The following is a 17,061-nucleotide window of genomic DNA, read 5'->3' as shown; positions in this document are numbered from 1 at the left end:
CCATGCATACCTCTGGCTACTTAATTCACGCTCTCCAGAAATGTAGATGGTGGTACGTGTTCACAATGAGCCTGTGTTGTATTTAATTTATGCACGTTTTTCCCAGCTGATAAAATAAAAAAACTTTAAAAAGTATTTGACTGGCCAAATGATAGAATGCTAGTGTATTTTTTTCTTTTATTATATTAACGTAATATGTATCTTTACAGAGGGCGAGGCAGTGGCACAGTAGGTAGTGCTGTCGCCTTACAGCAAGAAGGTCGCTGGTTCGAACCTCGGCTCAGTTGGTGTTTCTGTGTGGAGTTTGCATGTTCTCCCTTCCTTTGCGTGGGTTTCCTCTGGGTTCTCCGGTTTCCCCCAGTCCAAAGACATGCGGTACAGGTGAGTTGGGTAGGCTAAATTGTCCGTAGTGTATGAGTGTGTGTGTGAATGTGTATGTGGATGTTTCCCAGAGATGGGTTGCAGCTGGAAAGGCATCCGCTGCGTAAAAAACTTGCTGGATAAGTTGGTGGTTCATTCCGCTGTGGCCACCCCAGATTAATAAAAAGACTAATCCGACAAGAAAATGAATGAATGAATCAATGTATCTTTACAGCTAATTTTCTTGGAGCGATCGGGCCTTTATGATAAAGTTTTCCATTAAAATGCTGGATGCTGTACCTTACATGTGTACAGTTAGATTTACCAAGACCGCAGTCAGTCTCTCTTTTCCAGTGCACACTTGTCCAAAAATAGTGCCCTATGCAGATATTTTGCACCAAACCAGCAGACCATACTGATGATGAAAATTCTGCTAAAGCCAAAAACCAAATATGGATACTATACTTGACTCATATTAAGTAAAAACCACATTGTAAAAGGAAGCTGGACAAGCCCGCCATCACTAATTTAATATTTTATACACAGCCTGTTGAGGAGTTGCGTATCACAAGATGGGAACAGATTGCAACTTGGCAGGCGCAAACAACAACAGCAGCAGCAGCAGGCATCACCGTAGCCCAGGGCCTCATCTGTCCGACTCAATGCTGTTGCTTTTTTATTCATCCCTCCGCTGTCTCTAATTTTTTTTTCTTTTCTCCTCCACCACCTCACCTTTCAGCCCTTCATGTCACTGAGCTCTGCCTGACTGACGTCTCTCCTCAGGATGGCTGACACCAAACAGGAGCTGAATTCACTTCCTGAGGCAGTCAAGAGAGGCTCGGCTCATCCTGCTGTGGCACATCTCTACTTTCATTACAGCTGGAGGTTAGGAAGGCTTTGTTAAAGATTTCTTTAAAAATAATGAGCGATCAGGCATTTACAAAAGCTTCTTTTTTTTTTAGCTACTACAGTATGCAGCCATTAGTAACCATCAGCATCTAGGAGAAAAGAAAAAAACAAAGGAAAGAAAAAGTTGAAACTTGAAAAATGGTAAAGTTTGATGTTTATTTATTCATCTTTTTCCACAAATAAAAAGAAAGTACTCATGCTGAATCATCACAGGAAAGAAAATAAAAGCTCCGTCCATTTATCAGTACCAATCTTCCTCTCCTCAGAACATTAGATAATTAATAGCACTCTATGAAGTTTGGAATGCAGTAAAAAAGTTTCAACTTTAGTCCCCCCTCCACATAAGTGTGTGTATGTGTGTGTTATAATAGTGTGTGTGCATTTGTGTATGAGCAAATGTGTTTGTAAAGTCTGAATGACTTAGTCCTCAGCGGTTTTGATGACCTGGAACAACGTGACGTTGTAGAGGACTTGATGTCCATTGTTCCAGGTGTAGAGAACTCTTTCTCGGGGATTGTAGTCCATCATGGAGATGTGGGAGTATTGGTTATGGAAGGGGATGTCAGTGTACTCATAGGTCGAGGTGTTGGTGTAATATGCGAAGTAGATTTTAGCACCGGCCAAGTGGGAGTTGGTTACATAAAGAGTGCCGCAGATCATGAAGGACTCGCCTGCGCTCCGTTTGGGAAAGCCTGTGTCCCACGTTTGAAGCACTTCCAGGCTTTGCGGCTCTAGACGGCTAATGACGATGTTTCCGGCATTGGGAATGGTGGTGTAGACAGCCCACAGACCATTCTCATCAGCCATGAGGTCGATGTCGGATGATCCGCCCCAGGAGTAGGGGAAGGTGTTGTTGTAGCCGGCACCGCTAAGGCTCCGCTGCACCAGGACACTTCGAGACCGGAAGTGGTACTTGATGAGGATGTTGCTCTGGTATTTGTTGTAGTATAGTGAGCCGTTGTAGACCACGTGACCCGTACCAGCCCAAGGGTGGGGCAGGAGATGCTGGACAAAGTTCTGGCCCTTCATGAAGTCATTCATGGTGCGGTACTCCAGCACACGACGTCCCTTAAAGTAACCATCCATTGACCACACCTGAGAGAAAAGAAGATACAAATAAATTATTTAAATTAGGGATGCTCAATATACAGTGCATCCAGAAAGTATTCATAGTGATAAAATTCATGTATTTTCTCTAAAATTCTACACACAATAGCCCATAATGACAATGTGACAAAGATTTTTGCACCTTTGGCAGCAATTACAGCATTACAGAGTCTTTTTGAATATGACGCCACAAGCTTGGCGCACCTGTCTTTGGGAAATTTTGCCCATTTCCTCTTTGCAGTACCTCTCAAGCTCCATCATGTTGGATGGAAGCTCAGACATTGTGACCGGTTATTAATCAAATAAGGCTTTTCTCCCCCAATCACTCAGCTTAGATGGCCGGCCAGCTCCTAGTGGTATCAAACATATTTCACTTACGGATGATGAAGGCCACTATGCTCATTAGAATTTTCAGAGCAGCAGGAATTTTTCTGTAACCTTCCCCAGCCGTGTGCCTTGAGACAATCATGTCTCAGAGGTCTACAGACAATTCCTTTGTCTTCATGCTTGGTTTGTGCTTTGGCATGTCAATGTCAACCCTGGGACCTTATAAAAACAGGTGTATGCCTTTTCAAATCATGTCCAATCAACTGAATTTAGCACAGGTGTACTCCAAATAAGCTGCTGAAACATCTCAAGAATGATCAGTGGAAACAGAACTCAGAACATGAGCTTAATTTAGAGCTTTATAGCAAAAGCTGTGAATACTTATGCACATGTGATTTTTAAGATTTTTTATATTTAATAAATTTGTAACAATTTAATTTTTTTTCCTTCACATTTATGGGGTATTTTGTGTATAATCTTGAGGAAATAAATGCATTTAATCTATTTTGGAATAGGACTGTAAACAATTTGGAAAAAGTGAAACACTATGAATACTTTCTGGACAATATTAAACCCTTCAGTAAGACCTCTATGGTTCAATATACATACAGTGAGGGAAATAAGTATTGAACACTTCACCATTTTTCTCAGAAAAAAATGTTTACAAAGATACAGTTTATTAGAATTTTTTATGCAAAAAATAAATAAATAATAATAATAATAATAATAATAATAAATTAAATAAATAAAATAAATAAATAAATTGTTTAAAAATTAGGTCATGTGTAATAAAATAAAATGACTTATGGAAAAAAGTATTAAACACACGAGGAAAGAAAGGTCTAAAAAGGCAGTGAAAGCCCAGACATTCTGAAAGTGAAAGAATGTTATTTGTAAGTTATTTGCAATTTGTTTGAGTGGATTTTGTGCTCTGCATTTTACCCAACCAAATGGACAAACACAGGAGTGGGAACTTCGCCACCATAAACCATAAACCATAAACACAAACCCAAATTAGTAGACAAAACAGAGTTATACCTTGTAAATTCATCTGAACAGGTAAATGAATGTTACAACATGCAAATTAAGTCTTGTATCTGAAAGGTAAAATGCAGTTAGGCTATGTCCAATTTTTAGGTCAACTTGACTGACCTAAAGAAAATTCAGTAAGTTCTTTAGTATGTACACATTTAAAAGATTATGTGTTGTCTGTAACTTTTTCAGTGTGCTGGATCTGTATATTGCCTTAAAATGAAAACTCTTATTAGTGATGTTTTTAATATTAATCATCCAAAAAAAGGACCCACCCCTCAGTGAAAAAGGTCCAGAATTTGTCCCATATATGAACTCATTGGTCTTCTTTTAACTGCTATGCCACCATAATTGTGATAATAACCTATCAAAAAAGGTTTTAAAACCAGGCAAAATACTCTGTTGGCTGTCCATTGGCGTGACTGCAGCTGACCAGTTTTAACCAATTCAAGTCCAACATCCAGCTGAGCAAAAACAAAAACATACAATCTGACGTAAGTGAGGTTATCTTTCACTACTGACCTACTGTATTGTTGTTAAAAATAAATCTAAATTTCATGATTAAATAGAAAATGTGTCGAATAACTGCAAAAAATGTACACTTTCGAAAAAAAAAAAAAAAAGAACCACCCCTTTCATCAGGCTGCCTAAGGGCATGAACAGATAATGAAATCACTCACTGCTCTTGACTGAATAGCTCAATAATGTTTAACCTTTATTCAATTTATACAGTGGATTTTAAATACAGTATGCAGTGATTTATCACATTTTTACTGGTTTCCCTACATTGGTTACTGAACCAGTTTAAATTCAGTACAAAGAACTATTGTTTGCTTTTAAATGCCTGCATGCCCTGGCCCCTGATTATATTTCTGAGCTAATTAATAAACATCAACCCGTGAGATCTCTTCGCTTTGAGGATCGGCTCTATTTGACAGTTCTGTAATCATGCTTGAAATGTCAAGGTGATAGAGCTTTTTCAGCAGTAGCTTCCATTCTTTCACTCTCCTAAAGAACATCTCCTCCATTGGAGTCATTTTAGAGGTCACTGAAAACTAATTTTCTTTAGCTTTTAAGAATGTCTTGTGAGTTTATGTATCTTGGATACTTGTATGTTTGCATGTATGATGTGTGTTTGTGTACAGCACTTTGGTGTCCATTCTTAGAAGGCACACAACATTAATGTTTTAGACATTAATAATAGGTTAGATTTAGGTCATGACACCAGGTGAGCAGAATTCAATGTCTAGCCAGCGTCTAAGGACAATGTAATTTTGACGTACAAAAAAGACAGAATGTGACCAAAATCCAACATTTGATAGATGTCAAAATAGTAACATCCATACAACGTCAAGGTGTAACATGATTAGACGTTGATGTTTGGTTGATTTTAGGTTGGACGTTGGACATTGATATGATTTTCATTTCCAAACAAAACCAAACATCCCCACGACGTTGGAGTTTGTTGGGGTACAACTACAATATGGAGTCATGTTGATGTCCTGTGCCTGCAGGGTTGTGATTGGATGAAAGGGCTCTAGAAATAAAAATGAGTTGAGTTGAGAATTTGATTTACAATTTTAGTTGTATCTTTGCTATTATAGTTATCTAGTTTTCATTTGTCCTTTTTCTTATTTTCAAGAGTTCACACTTAGCTGATGATTGACAATAAAGCTTGTTTGGCATGCTGTCCTTGGAGAGCCCTGAGCTCATGAGATCCTCGAGCCCTTGGCTCTCTTCTGTTTGTAGGGTGAGAGGGGAGTTTAAGCTCAGGTAGATCTCGATGAACTCCCCCGACTTTCTGGCTTATAGAGATGTACAATTGCTAAGAGATTGGCTATGGTATCGATTTGGTATTCTTAATAAAAAAAAAAAAAAAAACGAAGAACCCGGAAAAACCCATGCAACGTGGAGAATGAGGAAACTCTGCACAGAAATGTCAACTGCTTTAGTAGGGACTTTTACCAGAGACATTCTTGCAGTGAGGCAACAGTGCATATCACTGGGCCACCGTGTTGCCCATCTGGAAAGGAGGGGGAGTAGGAGTGGGTAGGGGGGGATTCTTCAAGATGAAGAGACTGAGATGAGAAAACTCTGGTTATTTATAGAGATTTAGGACTCGTCTGATTGGTGAATCAATCGTGAGCGGATGCAGGACCAGCTGTGAGCAATCATAAGCAGATGATCCTCTCGAAATTAGTTTCTAAGTAAACTTCACTTACTTATTTGAAGTCCTGTATCTTTATTTATTTTTTTACTGAATATACACCGAACCAAACGATGACCATAAAACCATGATACATACTGAACTGTGAGTGATCTATACCACTGCAAAATATAAATATATATGTGCAGGATAAATAACAATGAAGAAAGAGTCAAACGTAATGTAGAGAGGAGTTCAAAGTGTAGAGCGTGTCAATATCTAAGGTCATGGATTTCATTCCAAGAATGTTGTTATAAAGAAAAACACACTCAATTACAATATTTTTTTTGTCAAATAATAAAAGCCAAAAGCTGTTTTCAAGCAAGTCTCTAGGTCACTAATCTATGTTCCACGTGAACCCCTGCTTACAGAAGCACTAATGTTCTTATTTGCATTAAAGATGCTCTTCGGATTATCAGCAAATCATGCAAATCAGGATCATTAAATTTTACACAAACAAGCTATTTGTGCCGCCTCAATGCTAATAACATAAAGCTAAATGGAGGCATACCAGATAAGACATTTAAATACAAACAAACACTCAAATTGGATAAAATCATTCACGATAAGCATTTCCACTAGTGGTCAAAAACATTTGGACCCTTCTATATATGTAAGAATGAACCAGCTTAAAAATGAAAGCTGAGATCACTGAGCCAAAAATGGGGGTACAGAGAGCATATACCTGGATGAAAGTACAGTACATCAAAAGAGACGCCATCTTCTGACTTACTTTTGAGAGAGTGACAGCGGAGCCTTTCTTCCTGTGTAACCAGCGGTGACTCTCACTGTGCACAATCTTTGTGTGTGTGTGTTGTCAAATCTATTGATCTCCCTCTGTGGGAGTGGAGATGCTGTATGTGCTATGCGCTCGGCTGCAGCAGTTGTTCCCTGCCCTTTTCCACTCAACAGTCACAAGAAATCAATCCTGTTAGCGGTTCTCCATCTCTCTCTGCCTTTCTTCTCCTTACACGCCTTCACCGGCTGAAGTATCTATCAGGCACACAACAGCTATGCTGTGCCCCATCTTTACCAAGCCATGCACTCTGCACTCTTTATTAACACATCGTAATGAAACTTCAGACAGTCAGCTTATTTAGGATGGTTATTATGTTCTTTCTCCTGCATAATGAAGCCCCTCTGAGGATTTAACGCTCCCTTGCAATCTTTTGCCTCCTTCCTCCCTCCCTCCCTCCTGCAGTTCCCCTCCCTGCCTCTTCACCCATTTCTCATTCCACAGAGAGATGCGGTGCATTTTTATTTTTAGGCTACTGTGGGGCTGCGTGATGACTGGAGAGGAGGAGAGCAGGTGACTTATGGATAGGCAGGATAATTGGAACATTAAGTATAGCATTTCCTTTGTGGGCTAAGCGAGTCCCAGTAGATCGGTGAGGGGAGCTGTGGTCACACTGTGGTCGGCCCATCTCCGCCTCTGTGTTTCCTTCTGAGAAGACTGGCATATGTAGGATGATTATCGACATCTTTACTAACTTAACCATCAAGGCCATGTGTCATGTGTCATGTAGTTATGCTTCTATCCATCTCTTTTTATGTGCATTTTGGAATAACGGAATTACCTAGATGCACATACATTTTGAAAATTGTATGCCCGCAACTGAGAAGGATTAACTTTTCATCTCATAAAAAATAAAATAAAATAAAAAAAAATACTGACAATTTAGCCTACCCAATTCACCTGTACTGCATGTCTTTGGACTTGTAGGGGAATCCGGAGCACCTGGAGGAAACCTACGCCAGCATGAGGAGAACATGCAAACTCCACACAGAAATGCCAACTGACCCACCTGAGGCTCGAACCAGCGACTTCATGTTGTGAGGCGATCGTGCTACCCTTGTGTCACTGTGAGGCCTTAAATTCCAACATGTGCATCAAAAATGTCATGTGATTTTGTTTTAACTGGTCATGTGATGATATTATAGGCAGGATGGGACGGCGTTAATTGGACAAACCGGTTGATCGACCACAATGCACAGCATCTGAAATGTTAGCTGTGCCTTATTTCAGAGGCTGCATCCTCTGAATGATTGCAGACTTCAAAGGTGAGTCCTTCGAAGTCCACGCAAACTGAACAGAGCGTTTTGAAATGAGACAATCTAGCCTACAGAGGACGGATCTCATCACCAAGCTACCGTAACAGTTGCTGTTAATAAGCGCAGATAAAATATGTAATGACTTTTTTTGTGATTTTAAAACTTATTGTAAGCGATCTAAATTTTTTATTAAAAATGCATGATGGTCATGTGACCATCAAAAAGAACGCAGCATCTCATTTCTTACAGGACACGTTCTCTGTTCCCATGGTCTCCTGAGTTCGTTCTTTCGAGGACTCTCTCTATGGCTTCGATCAGGAAGTAGTGATTTTGTTCTCTTTGACTCATTAGCTATGTTTCTATCCACCGATTCAAATTAAATGTATCCGCAAAACTGGAATATAGCATAAAAGACTTGCAAATACAGCAGTGTTTCCATCCAGTGAGTCAATAAGTCAAAATCATAACATCCTGATTAACTGCTGCCAAATATCAAAATTAAAAATGTAATTTATTGAAGTAGGAGAAGCTGCGTAAATATTTTCTTTATTTGATAAATGACTTGCACCTCAGAAGACAATGCCGACACGCAATGAACACATGATGGCATTTGAAGGCACCATACGCGGAGCACACATGCTCTTGAGAGTTCTGGGGATAAATATTAATATATAACACTAATACTGAAATGGTTAAGGCATTTAAGTATGGCAAACACAACATTTTGGATGCTTTACAATGTGCTCAGCCTGATGGTTTGTCTATTCACAGACATTTTTATCATCACACTAGCTCTAATAACATAATCACAAGCATTATTTTTTTAATGTGCAAAATGGAATTTGTTCAGTAAAAGTGTTTCCATCATAGTTTATGCTCATCTTTTCTTATCAAATAAAAAGTTTATCCTACTCAGTTATTCATTCAATCATGTTTTAATTTTCTTGTCGGTTTACTCTCTTTATTAATCCAGGGTCACCACAGCGGAATGAACCGCCAACTTATCTAGCATGTTTTTACGCAGCAGATGCCCTTCCAGCCGCAACCCATCTCTGGGAAACATCCACACACACTCATACACTACGGACAATTTAGCCTACCCAATTCACCTGTACCGCATGTCTTTGGACTGTGGGGGAAACCGGAGCACCCGGAGGAATCCCACGTGAACGCAGGGAGAACATGCAAACTCTACACAGAAACGCCAACTGAGCCGAGGTTCGAACCAGCAACCAAGCGACCTTCTTGCTGTGAGGCGACAGCACTACCTACTGCGCTACTGTCTTGCACCTACTAGTTACACCTATTAGTAGCATTTTCAAAATTGATATTCATCTTGCCATTTCTATCAACTGTTATTTTGTGCACATTCTGAAAATAAGTGGATGGAAACAAAGCTATTGAACAGAAACAGTGCTTTGCAATATATAAAATTCCAAATTAATATATTCCAGTTTTGCGCATAAGTCTAATTTGCATCTTTGGATTGAAATATAGCTACAGTGTGCTTGTCTGTTGAAATTACCAGTAGCTTAATTGCTATGATGTACAGTATTTGTCTCATTTGCATTAATTAATCTTGGCAAGTGATGTAATCATTAACACAAAGACAAAAGACTGTTTTACTGGAGATGATCTTTCAAGTTGGGGCTATCAATTTAGATACTATCAGGAACGCCTCTTATATGCCTTATGGAGTAACAGAATGATAAGTTGTCAGAGTCATTAGTAAAATTAATGTAGACAAGAAGTGTCCAATTCTAATCGTGAAGAGCAAATGTCTGAGGATTGAAGCTCTGACTTTACCTAGAAGCCTCAATAAAACATTGGTTACATCTGTTTATTAGGTAACTTTAGTCTTAGACTCGTCATGATAGAGACTCTTCAAGAAAAAGTCTGGAAATCCCTGATGTAGACTATATGGGGATGCAGAGATATTGCCCATATAAATATGGCTCATCACTGGAATAATCAAGAGACCTTTAAGTTGGGGCTATCATGTTAGATATTATCACAAACACCTCTTAAATACCTCGAGTAATAGAATGATAAATTGCCAGAGTTATTGCTAAAATTATGTAGACCAAAAGTGTCCAATCCTAATACCGAAGAGCAAGCGTCTGCAGATTGAAGCTCTGACTTTACCTAGAAGCCTCTATAAAACATTTGACAACATCTGTTTATTAAGTAACGTTGTTCTTAGACTCTGCAGTATAGTGACCCTTCAAGAAAAGGTCTGAAGACCCATGAAGTAGGCAATATGGGGACATAGAGATATTGCCCAAATAAATATGGCTCATCAACTGGACCCATCAAGTACAGGCTTTTAATTTGAGGCTATCAAGTTATGTAGTATTACAAACAACTCTTATATACCTTATCGACTAATAGAATAATAAATTGCCAGAGTCACTTGTAAAATCAATAAGACCAGAAGAGTCCAATCCTTTTCCTGAAAAGCATGTGTCTATAGATTGAAGTTCTGACTTGACCTGGAAGCCTCTGTAAAACATTGGTTCATATGTCTGTTCATATGTATTCTGTTCATATGTTTATTATGTAGGGTTGGTCTTAGACTTTGCAGGATCATGACCCTTCAAGAAAGGGTCTGAAGACCCATGATGTAGGCATTATGGGGATGTAGAAATATTGCTTATATAAATATGGCTCATCACTCTACTCATTAAGTAGAGACTTTAAGGTTGGGACTTTCAAGTTAGATACTATTACAAACACCTCTTCTATGCCTCATGGACTAATAGAATGATAAACTGCCAGAGTCACTGGTGAAAATATGAAGACCAGAATTATCCAATCCTACACCTGAAGAGCAAATGTCTGTGGGATTAAAGTCCTGACTTTACCTGGAAGACTCTGTAAAACATTGGTTAAACCTGTTCATCTGTTTATTGATTGCGGTTGGTCTTAGACTCTGCAGGATAGTGACCCTTCAAGAAAAGGTCTGAAGACCCATGATTAAGGCAATATGGTGATGTAGACCGTATAAATACGGTTCATCAATGGACTCATTGAGTAAAGGTGAGTTTTCCCAATAAGTTTTATGGAGGCAAATCAAAAGTACACATTTGGTAGGTCTCCGTTATTTTACACATTAATTTCAAGACTTGGATTCTCTACTAATGAGCTAGGTTGAGTTACAGGTTTGTTTAATTGGAAAGTGTTTGAAAATGTGTGTTGTTGGTGTCTCTGGGAATCATTGCCTTTCTGGGCCCACTCACCACTGCGCCATAGGCGACATTTCTAGTGTTCTCCCCTGATGATGTCTGGTTGCTAGTAATTCCTGGCAGTGATCGGTAAAGTTTTTACCTAATTTGTGAACATCCAGCCCCCTGATGGAGTAATTAAAACAGGGATTGTGGCTCTCAAAGGAGACGTAAGGATTGAGCGAAAACTGAAGTGAGGGAGTGAGAGTATGGTAGAGAGAGAAAGACGGGGAGGGAGAAAAATGGTGGAAGAGCCATCCATCAGTGACTCAGCTCTCACTGCTGAGGAGTAGCTTCACTGTACCAAAACACTGACTCAGTCGCAGTGTGTGTGCGTCTCTGGGGAGAAGCAGCTCATCATAGCAGTGGCAGTGATGGAGAGATAAAGTGTTTCAGCATGGTCATTCTTACCCTATTATCAGAGCTGGGGATCATTGTGTCAGTCATCCAGGAACCGAACCTTGACCCTGAGGCACGGACGGTGATGGGGTTACTGACGCCAGTTAGCTTTCCGCAACCTGGTGATGGAACAGAGGGTATCATAAAAAATGGCTCCCGCTCAACTCTGATGAATCAGTCAGCATTAAATTGCCAACAGCGACAGTTATGAAGCAGAACGAATATCCATTAGATCATCATTTTGGGTTTTCTTGTGAAGTCATCAGTTTCCCCCTGAATAGAACATGAGCTTGTCTCATCATGCATCTGAAAGCCAATTACTCTTTCAGCCAAATGAACTCTGGACATTTGAGTACAAGGCTTGCTAGCTGGCTGTTTTTAACGTTTTAACGTTAAATTGCTTATTTAATTGGACAGCAAGCACATTTTGACTTAATTGGATCTAATGTGGTCTCTCCGACCATCAAACATGTCTAGTTTACTTTTCCTGTTTTCATTTAAAAGCAAATTACTGCAGCTGCTCTACAATCACCCTCTAAATAATCACGCAAAGCAAATCGGTGAATACAATAAATACAATTTACGTTACTCTTGTTGCAACAAGTCAAGTCCACGATGAATAGATTTTTACTTATTTCATTCTGAATATTAAAATCAGCTCGGAACAACTGCTGTTAGATGCCTTACCGAGTTTCTGCATGCAGGAGTGCAGGCGAGTCTCTAGTAATAGCACTCGCTGCCTGAGCTCCTCGTAATCATAGGCTCCCATCTCTTCTTGAATGGCCATAAGTACCAGAGACAGATTTCTCACTTCCTCCCTCAGCCGCAGAATCATTCTTGCATCTGCCTTGTACTGCTCCAGCACTGGCAACAGGGGGAGCAGCTGAGTAACCTTGTCCTTTAACTCCTGCGGTAAACAGAAAAAGACAGGTGTGCAGCGGCATTTAAAGAAAGAATGGTTAAAAGAATGGTTAATTGCTCTCAGCAGTTTGCATGGCCTTGCATTAGCTAAACAGCATGTTCATTTTAAACCTTCGATCTGACATGACAAGCCTCCTGCTCAGGATCTGAACGCATCCTCACATGAAAAGTAAGTATTGATTTCATGCCTTTGCAATCTCTCAGAATCCACTACTCATCAGATGTGGTGGCACAAGCCCACTCATCAGAGCACTGTCAGCTTTCCACCTCAGCATGACCATGCCACTGCAAAAGAGATAGAAGTTGTGGGGTGATCTCAGCTCTGCGAGGGCCATCAGTAACAGCGCCCATGCGGACTGGCAGGCCGGGCACAGGTTGAGGTATATCAATAAAGGGGGTCTGAACAGCAGGTGTATCAATAAAGCATGCTCACCACAGGAGGGGCTGTTTCCTCCTTGTTAAAGTTTATCGTAAATCTGGTGATGGAGCTGCTCTCAGCCCAGCGGCGCCGCATCATAAATCTCATTTTCCTGTTCCGAGACACAAAAATTTAGTCTCGTTAATCTCCCGCCCTGCCATAGGCGACTTTGAGCTCTCCACATTCATCAGCAGCCTCGCAAAATAAAGCCAGGCTTTGAGACTCCACTCTTTGAAATAGAGCTTTTAACACTGGCACATCTCGCAAATTTTTCACAGCTCCAGCAGAGAAAAAAAGAGGGGTGGGGGGTTATGGTGCTTTGAACATGTATCGATAAATGAGGAATGATTTCGGTAACATTTCTGAATAATTTTCTATGCAGCGTTTGGTGAGATGACTCAGACCGCAGCAGAGCTGGGTAGATGGGTAAGTGGCGGCGTTTTGAGTGATGGCGATACCCTTGTGAAGAGTGTCTGTGGCTTCCATTCCACTCTCTCTAGCTGACAGCTTCATGCTATTCAACTTAAAGCGTGCTCTTCCATTTAGTACTCTGTATATTGTATTGAGCAGTATTCTGAGATCGTACAGGGCTTTCCATGCCATCTATTTCAAGAGATAAAAAAGCTTAGACAATAAAGAGGCCTGAATCTTAGCCTTTAGGAGAGCAGGAGAAAAACATAACCTTTTATATGCACATACACACAGAGTCATTACTGAAACAAACTCAAGGTACTGGGTGTAAATAATTGAGGCTCATTTGAATTCTCCCTGAAGATCTTTAGTATGTCTCAATCAAACACAAAATCAGAGGGCTAGTGCTGATTTCACATTGGGACAGAGGTGCCAGGACTAGTCTTAAGGCTGGTTTATACTTCTGCATCGAGGGATCGCCGTGACCCACAATGCATTCCTTAAGTGTTGCTGTGCATTATACTTCTGAATGCTGTTTGTTCTGCACTGCAATAACACTTCCGAAATGTTAGCTGGCAGTGGGTTTTTATGTTCCTCTGTGTCGTGTTTCTTCACTGGTGTTAGGTTTTTCTGAAAGCTACCTTAATGTACAAGTAGCTAAAATTCTGAAGCGGGAACCAACAGATGTGCAACCACTTTAATCATAAGGCAAACACAAAAAATTTCCATCTGGAGCTCCTTCATAGTTCTCAACACTTGTAAACACTCACTCTAATGGGTTTGTGCGGCTCTCACTCCCACCCACACTCATCAGCAAAACCAAGCCGACCAATCACAGAGCTTGCACTACATGTTGTATGTGTAGTTAAATTTATGAGAGGTGCGTCACTGTCAGCCACGGCGAGCGGTATGTGACCATGTGAAGGCTGTGCCTTGTGCTTGACGCAGAAGTATAAATCAGCCTTTAGAGCTAAAGGTGGGCAGGTTGTGATGTTACTACAATAAAATATTTAGCCTAGCACTAATTAGTATGCACTGATGTTGCTCAATTTCCAGTCTCTAACGTTGTCTTATTACTATTCATGAGCTACCCCTCACCTTGGTACTATTTATGAATTGATGGCCTTTTCAGATGTGCTTGATTTGCTTGCGGATGATGGCTGTATATAGATTTGACATTGAGATCTTGCATCAAGTCAATTTTAAATACCTTTGCTTTTTCATGGACATAATTTTGAAAGAATTCCAGGCAGCTGTGGCCTAATGGTTAGAGAGTCGGATTTTGAACCTACAGTAAAATGTATACTTTACCTATAGTACAGTCAGTACTGTCAGTAGTTGGGGAGTGAATAAACGGTGCCAACTTACAGTCTCAACAACTATGAGCAGGGGTGTCTTAACTGGGAGAAAAGGGAGACAGAATGCAGAGAGGCCTACAAGGTTATACTTAACTGAGGGGGCTTAAACTTGCGTATAGGGCCCAGAATCCATAGCAATGCCATTGCCCAGGACTGAGTTTCACCTTGAGTGATGAGCCTAACCTAGTCTCCAGGCTTACAGGCTGCCCACTGCTGAGTGTGTTACAAATCAGTACTGTACGCACAACAGTAGCTGTTTTACATGACAAGAAGGCTCCAGAAATCATGCACTTCATGTTCTTCTTTTTCATCACAGTCTTATACAACACACTTTAACTTTCCATGCCAGTATATAAAAAAAAGTTGCCAAATGCCAATTTCACAAGGTTTTCATCTAAATTTGACAGCAATTTGCCAGATAACGTACTTTAGGCCCTGATAAAGAAGGGAGTACACTCAAGGAAAAGTCTCCCTTTTACTGATTGTCTTTGTAGTTCACACCCATGAGATACAAAAGTTCTCAATGAGGACGTGTGCTAGGGCTTTCTTAAGACACAGATTGCTTTAAAAACTTGTCACAGGTAGGGGAAGCATTGCTTCTCAATTGATAATATATCGCACTAATGGCAGGGGAAGATTTAATATCAGTAATGAGGATCTGGATAAAAAAGAAAAGAACAGCCAAAACTAACTACAAATTGTTGCTTTGAGCAGTTTCTTTCAAGCGTCAATACCTGAAAACTCTTGGGGTTTAGGCTGCGAGGATTTTCAGAGGCAGTCTTCAGTTTGCCGTCCACTGTTTTCATGAGGTTCTCCGTATCTCTCACATACTGCAGGTCTCTGTACGTCCTCAGGTCTAGCACCTCCATGGATTGAGTGATATTCTGAACCTGTTAAATACCACAAAACACAAAGCCAAAAGTGTTATGCATCTGGGCCTACTTTTTGAGCGCAGAACAGCATGACGCTTTCAATTTGTTGCAGTTCAAATCAGCCTGCCTACATATTCAGACCTCCCACTGAGCATCTTGCCCACATCAACACAGAGGCAATGAGAGCGTGACTGTTGATCAGCACACACACACCTAACTTGCTCCCATATACTCCCACATATTCCCAGAGGTTTACACCACACATACACACATACACACAAAAAACATGTAAACAGTTATCTTTATGGGGGCTTTCTGTGGACATTTATGGATGGTATATACTATCCCCTACTGTAGGGGTATTCAACTAAAATGTAAAGAGGTCCAGTTAGAGAAAATACCTAGAAGGTCCAGAGAATCGTAATGTCTATATATATATATATATATATATATATATATATATATATATATATATATATATATATATATATATATATATATATATATGTATATATATATATATATATATATATATATATATTGTACATTATATTATTATTTATTATTATAATAATTTTAAAGTGTTTGTTCAAGTGCTTAAAGGTGCTGTATGTAAGTTTTGGACTCTTTTAAAGCATAAAAATACCATAATATGTTTGCTGATATTTGAGAAACATGCTAAGTGAACATATTAGTTTACCTGGGAAAAAAATGCTATTCATTCATTAATTAAATTTCACCTGCTTTTTCGAGGCCGGGACGTGGGGTCAGCAGTCATAACATTGCTAAAGTCAGTTATAGTGTTTTGAAAATATGCGTTCCGTGCTGGAATGTCTGTCTTTGTTTTGGTCCCTTGCCCAATGCCAGTTTAGCCAATTATATTTCAACATATCATTTTGCGTTGAAACACATCAGATTACTTTTATTCAGAAAGGAAGGCTCTCAAAATGTATGTTCGTGAACAAAAATGCAAACTCCAGTGGACAGTAGCAGCCTTTGAAATGGTTTACATTGGTTACCTTGCAACACCATGGTTACATTGTAACACTGTGTCCTAATAACACACAATGTGACAAGATTTGAATTGATAAGCAAATTGGCTGTTTGCACCAGATGCAGAAGACGACAGAAACATTTAAATACAGCCATTCAGAAGCACAGAATAGTGCACTCACTGCACCTCATCAAAATGGTAAGATGTACAATCTAATTAATATATATTAAACCTCTTTAACATTATAGTACATGCTGAATGATTGATGTTGGCTTCCACTAAGTCACAGTTCTAACATTCAAATTTAAACGGTTTATTTTATTTTTAAGATCTGAGGTAAATATGCTGCTGCTTTCATTATGGCAATACATGTCAGATAAATATAAATATAAATAGATGACATTCAAATTCACATTATTAGCATTTAACAATGAATAAAGCACATGAGGTGTACCTGAGGTAAACATTGTC

At 39.6% G+C, this 17,061-nt stretch overlaps 1 protein-coding gene across 3 annotated transcripts in view; it reads right to left on the bottom strand.

Annotated features, from left to right (window-relative positions):
- Nucleotides 1–1,406: 1,406 nt before the first annotated feature.
- olfm2a (olfactomedin 2a) overlaps nt 1,407–17,061 on the bottom strand; it is a 246,246-nt gene continuing 230,591 nt past the window's right edge. For 2 of the 3 annotated variants that reach the window (XM_087242237.1, XM_087242236.1), the window contains exons 3-6: nt 15,459–15,614; nt 12,304–12,523; nt 11,629–11,735; nt 1,407–2,364 (exon numbers count right to left, since the gene is read on the bottom strand). In XM_087242237.1, coding sequence (XP_087098363.1) covers nt 1,690–2,364; nt 11,629–11,735; nt 12,304–12,523; nt 15,459–15,614 — 1,158 coding nt within the window. In that variant the 3' untranslated portion in view covers nt 1,407–1,689. 3 annotated transcript variants of the gene reach the window in all.

The sequence above is a fragment of the Danio rerio genome, chromosome 3 (genome assembly GCF_052040795.2).
Source record: "Danio rerio strain M-AB ecotype USA chromosome 3, GRCz13ab, whole genome shotgun sequence".
NCBI classification, from domain to species: Eukaryota; Metazoa; Chordata; class Actinopteri; order Cypriniformes; family Danionidae; genus Danio; species Danio rerio.
This window is presented reverse-complemented; position numbering and strand designations above follow the sequence as displayed.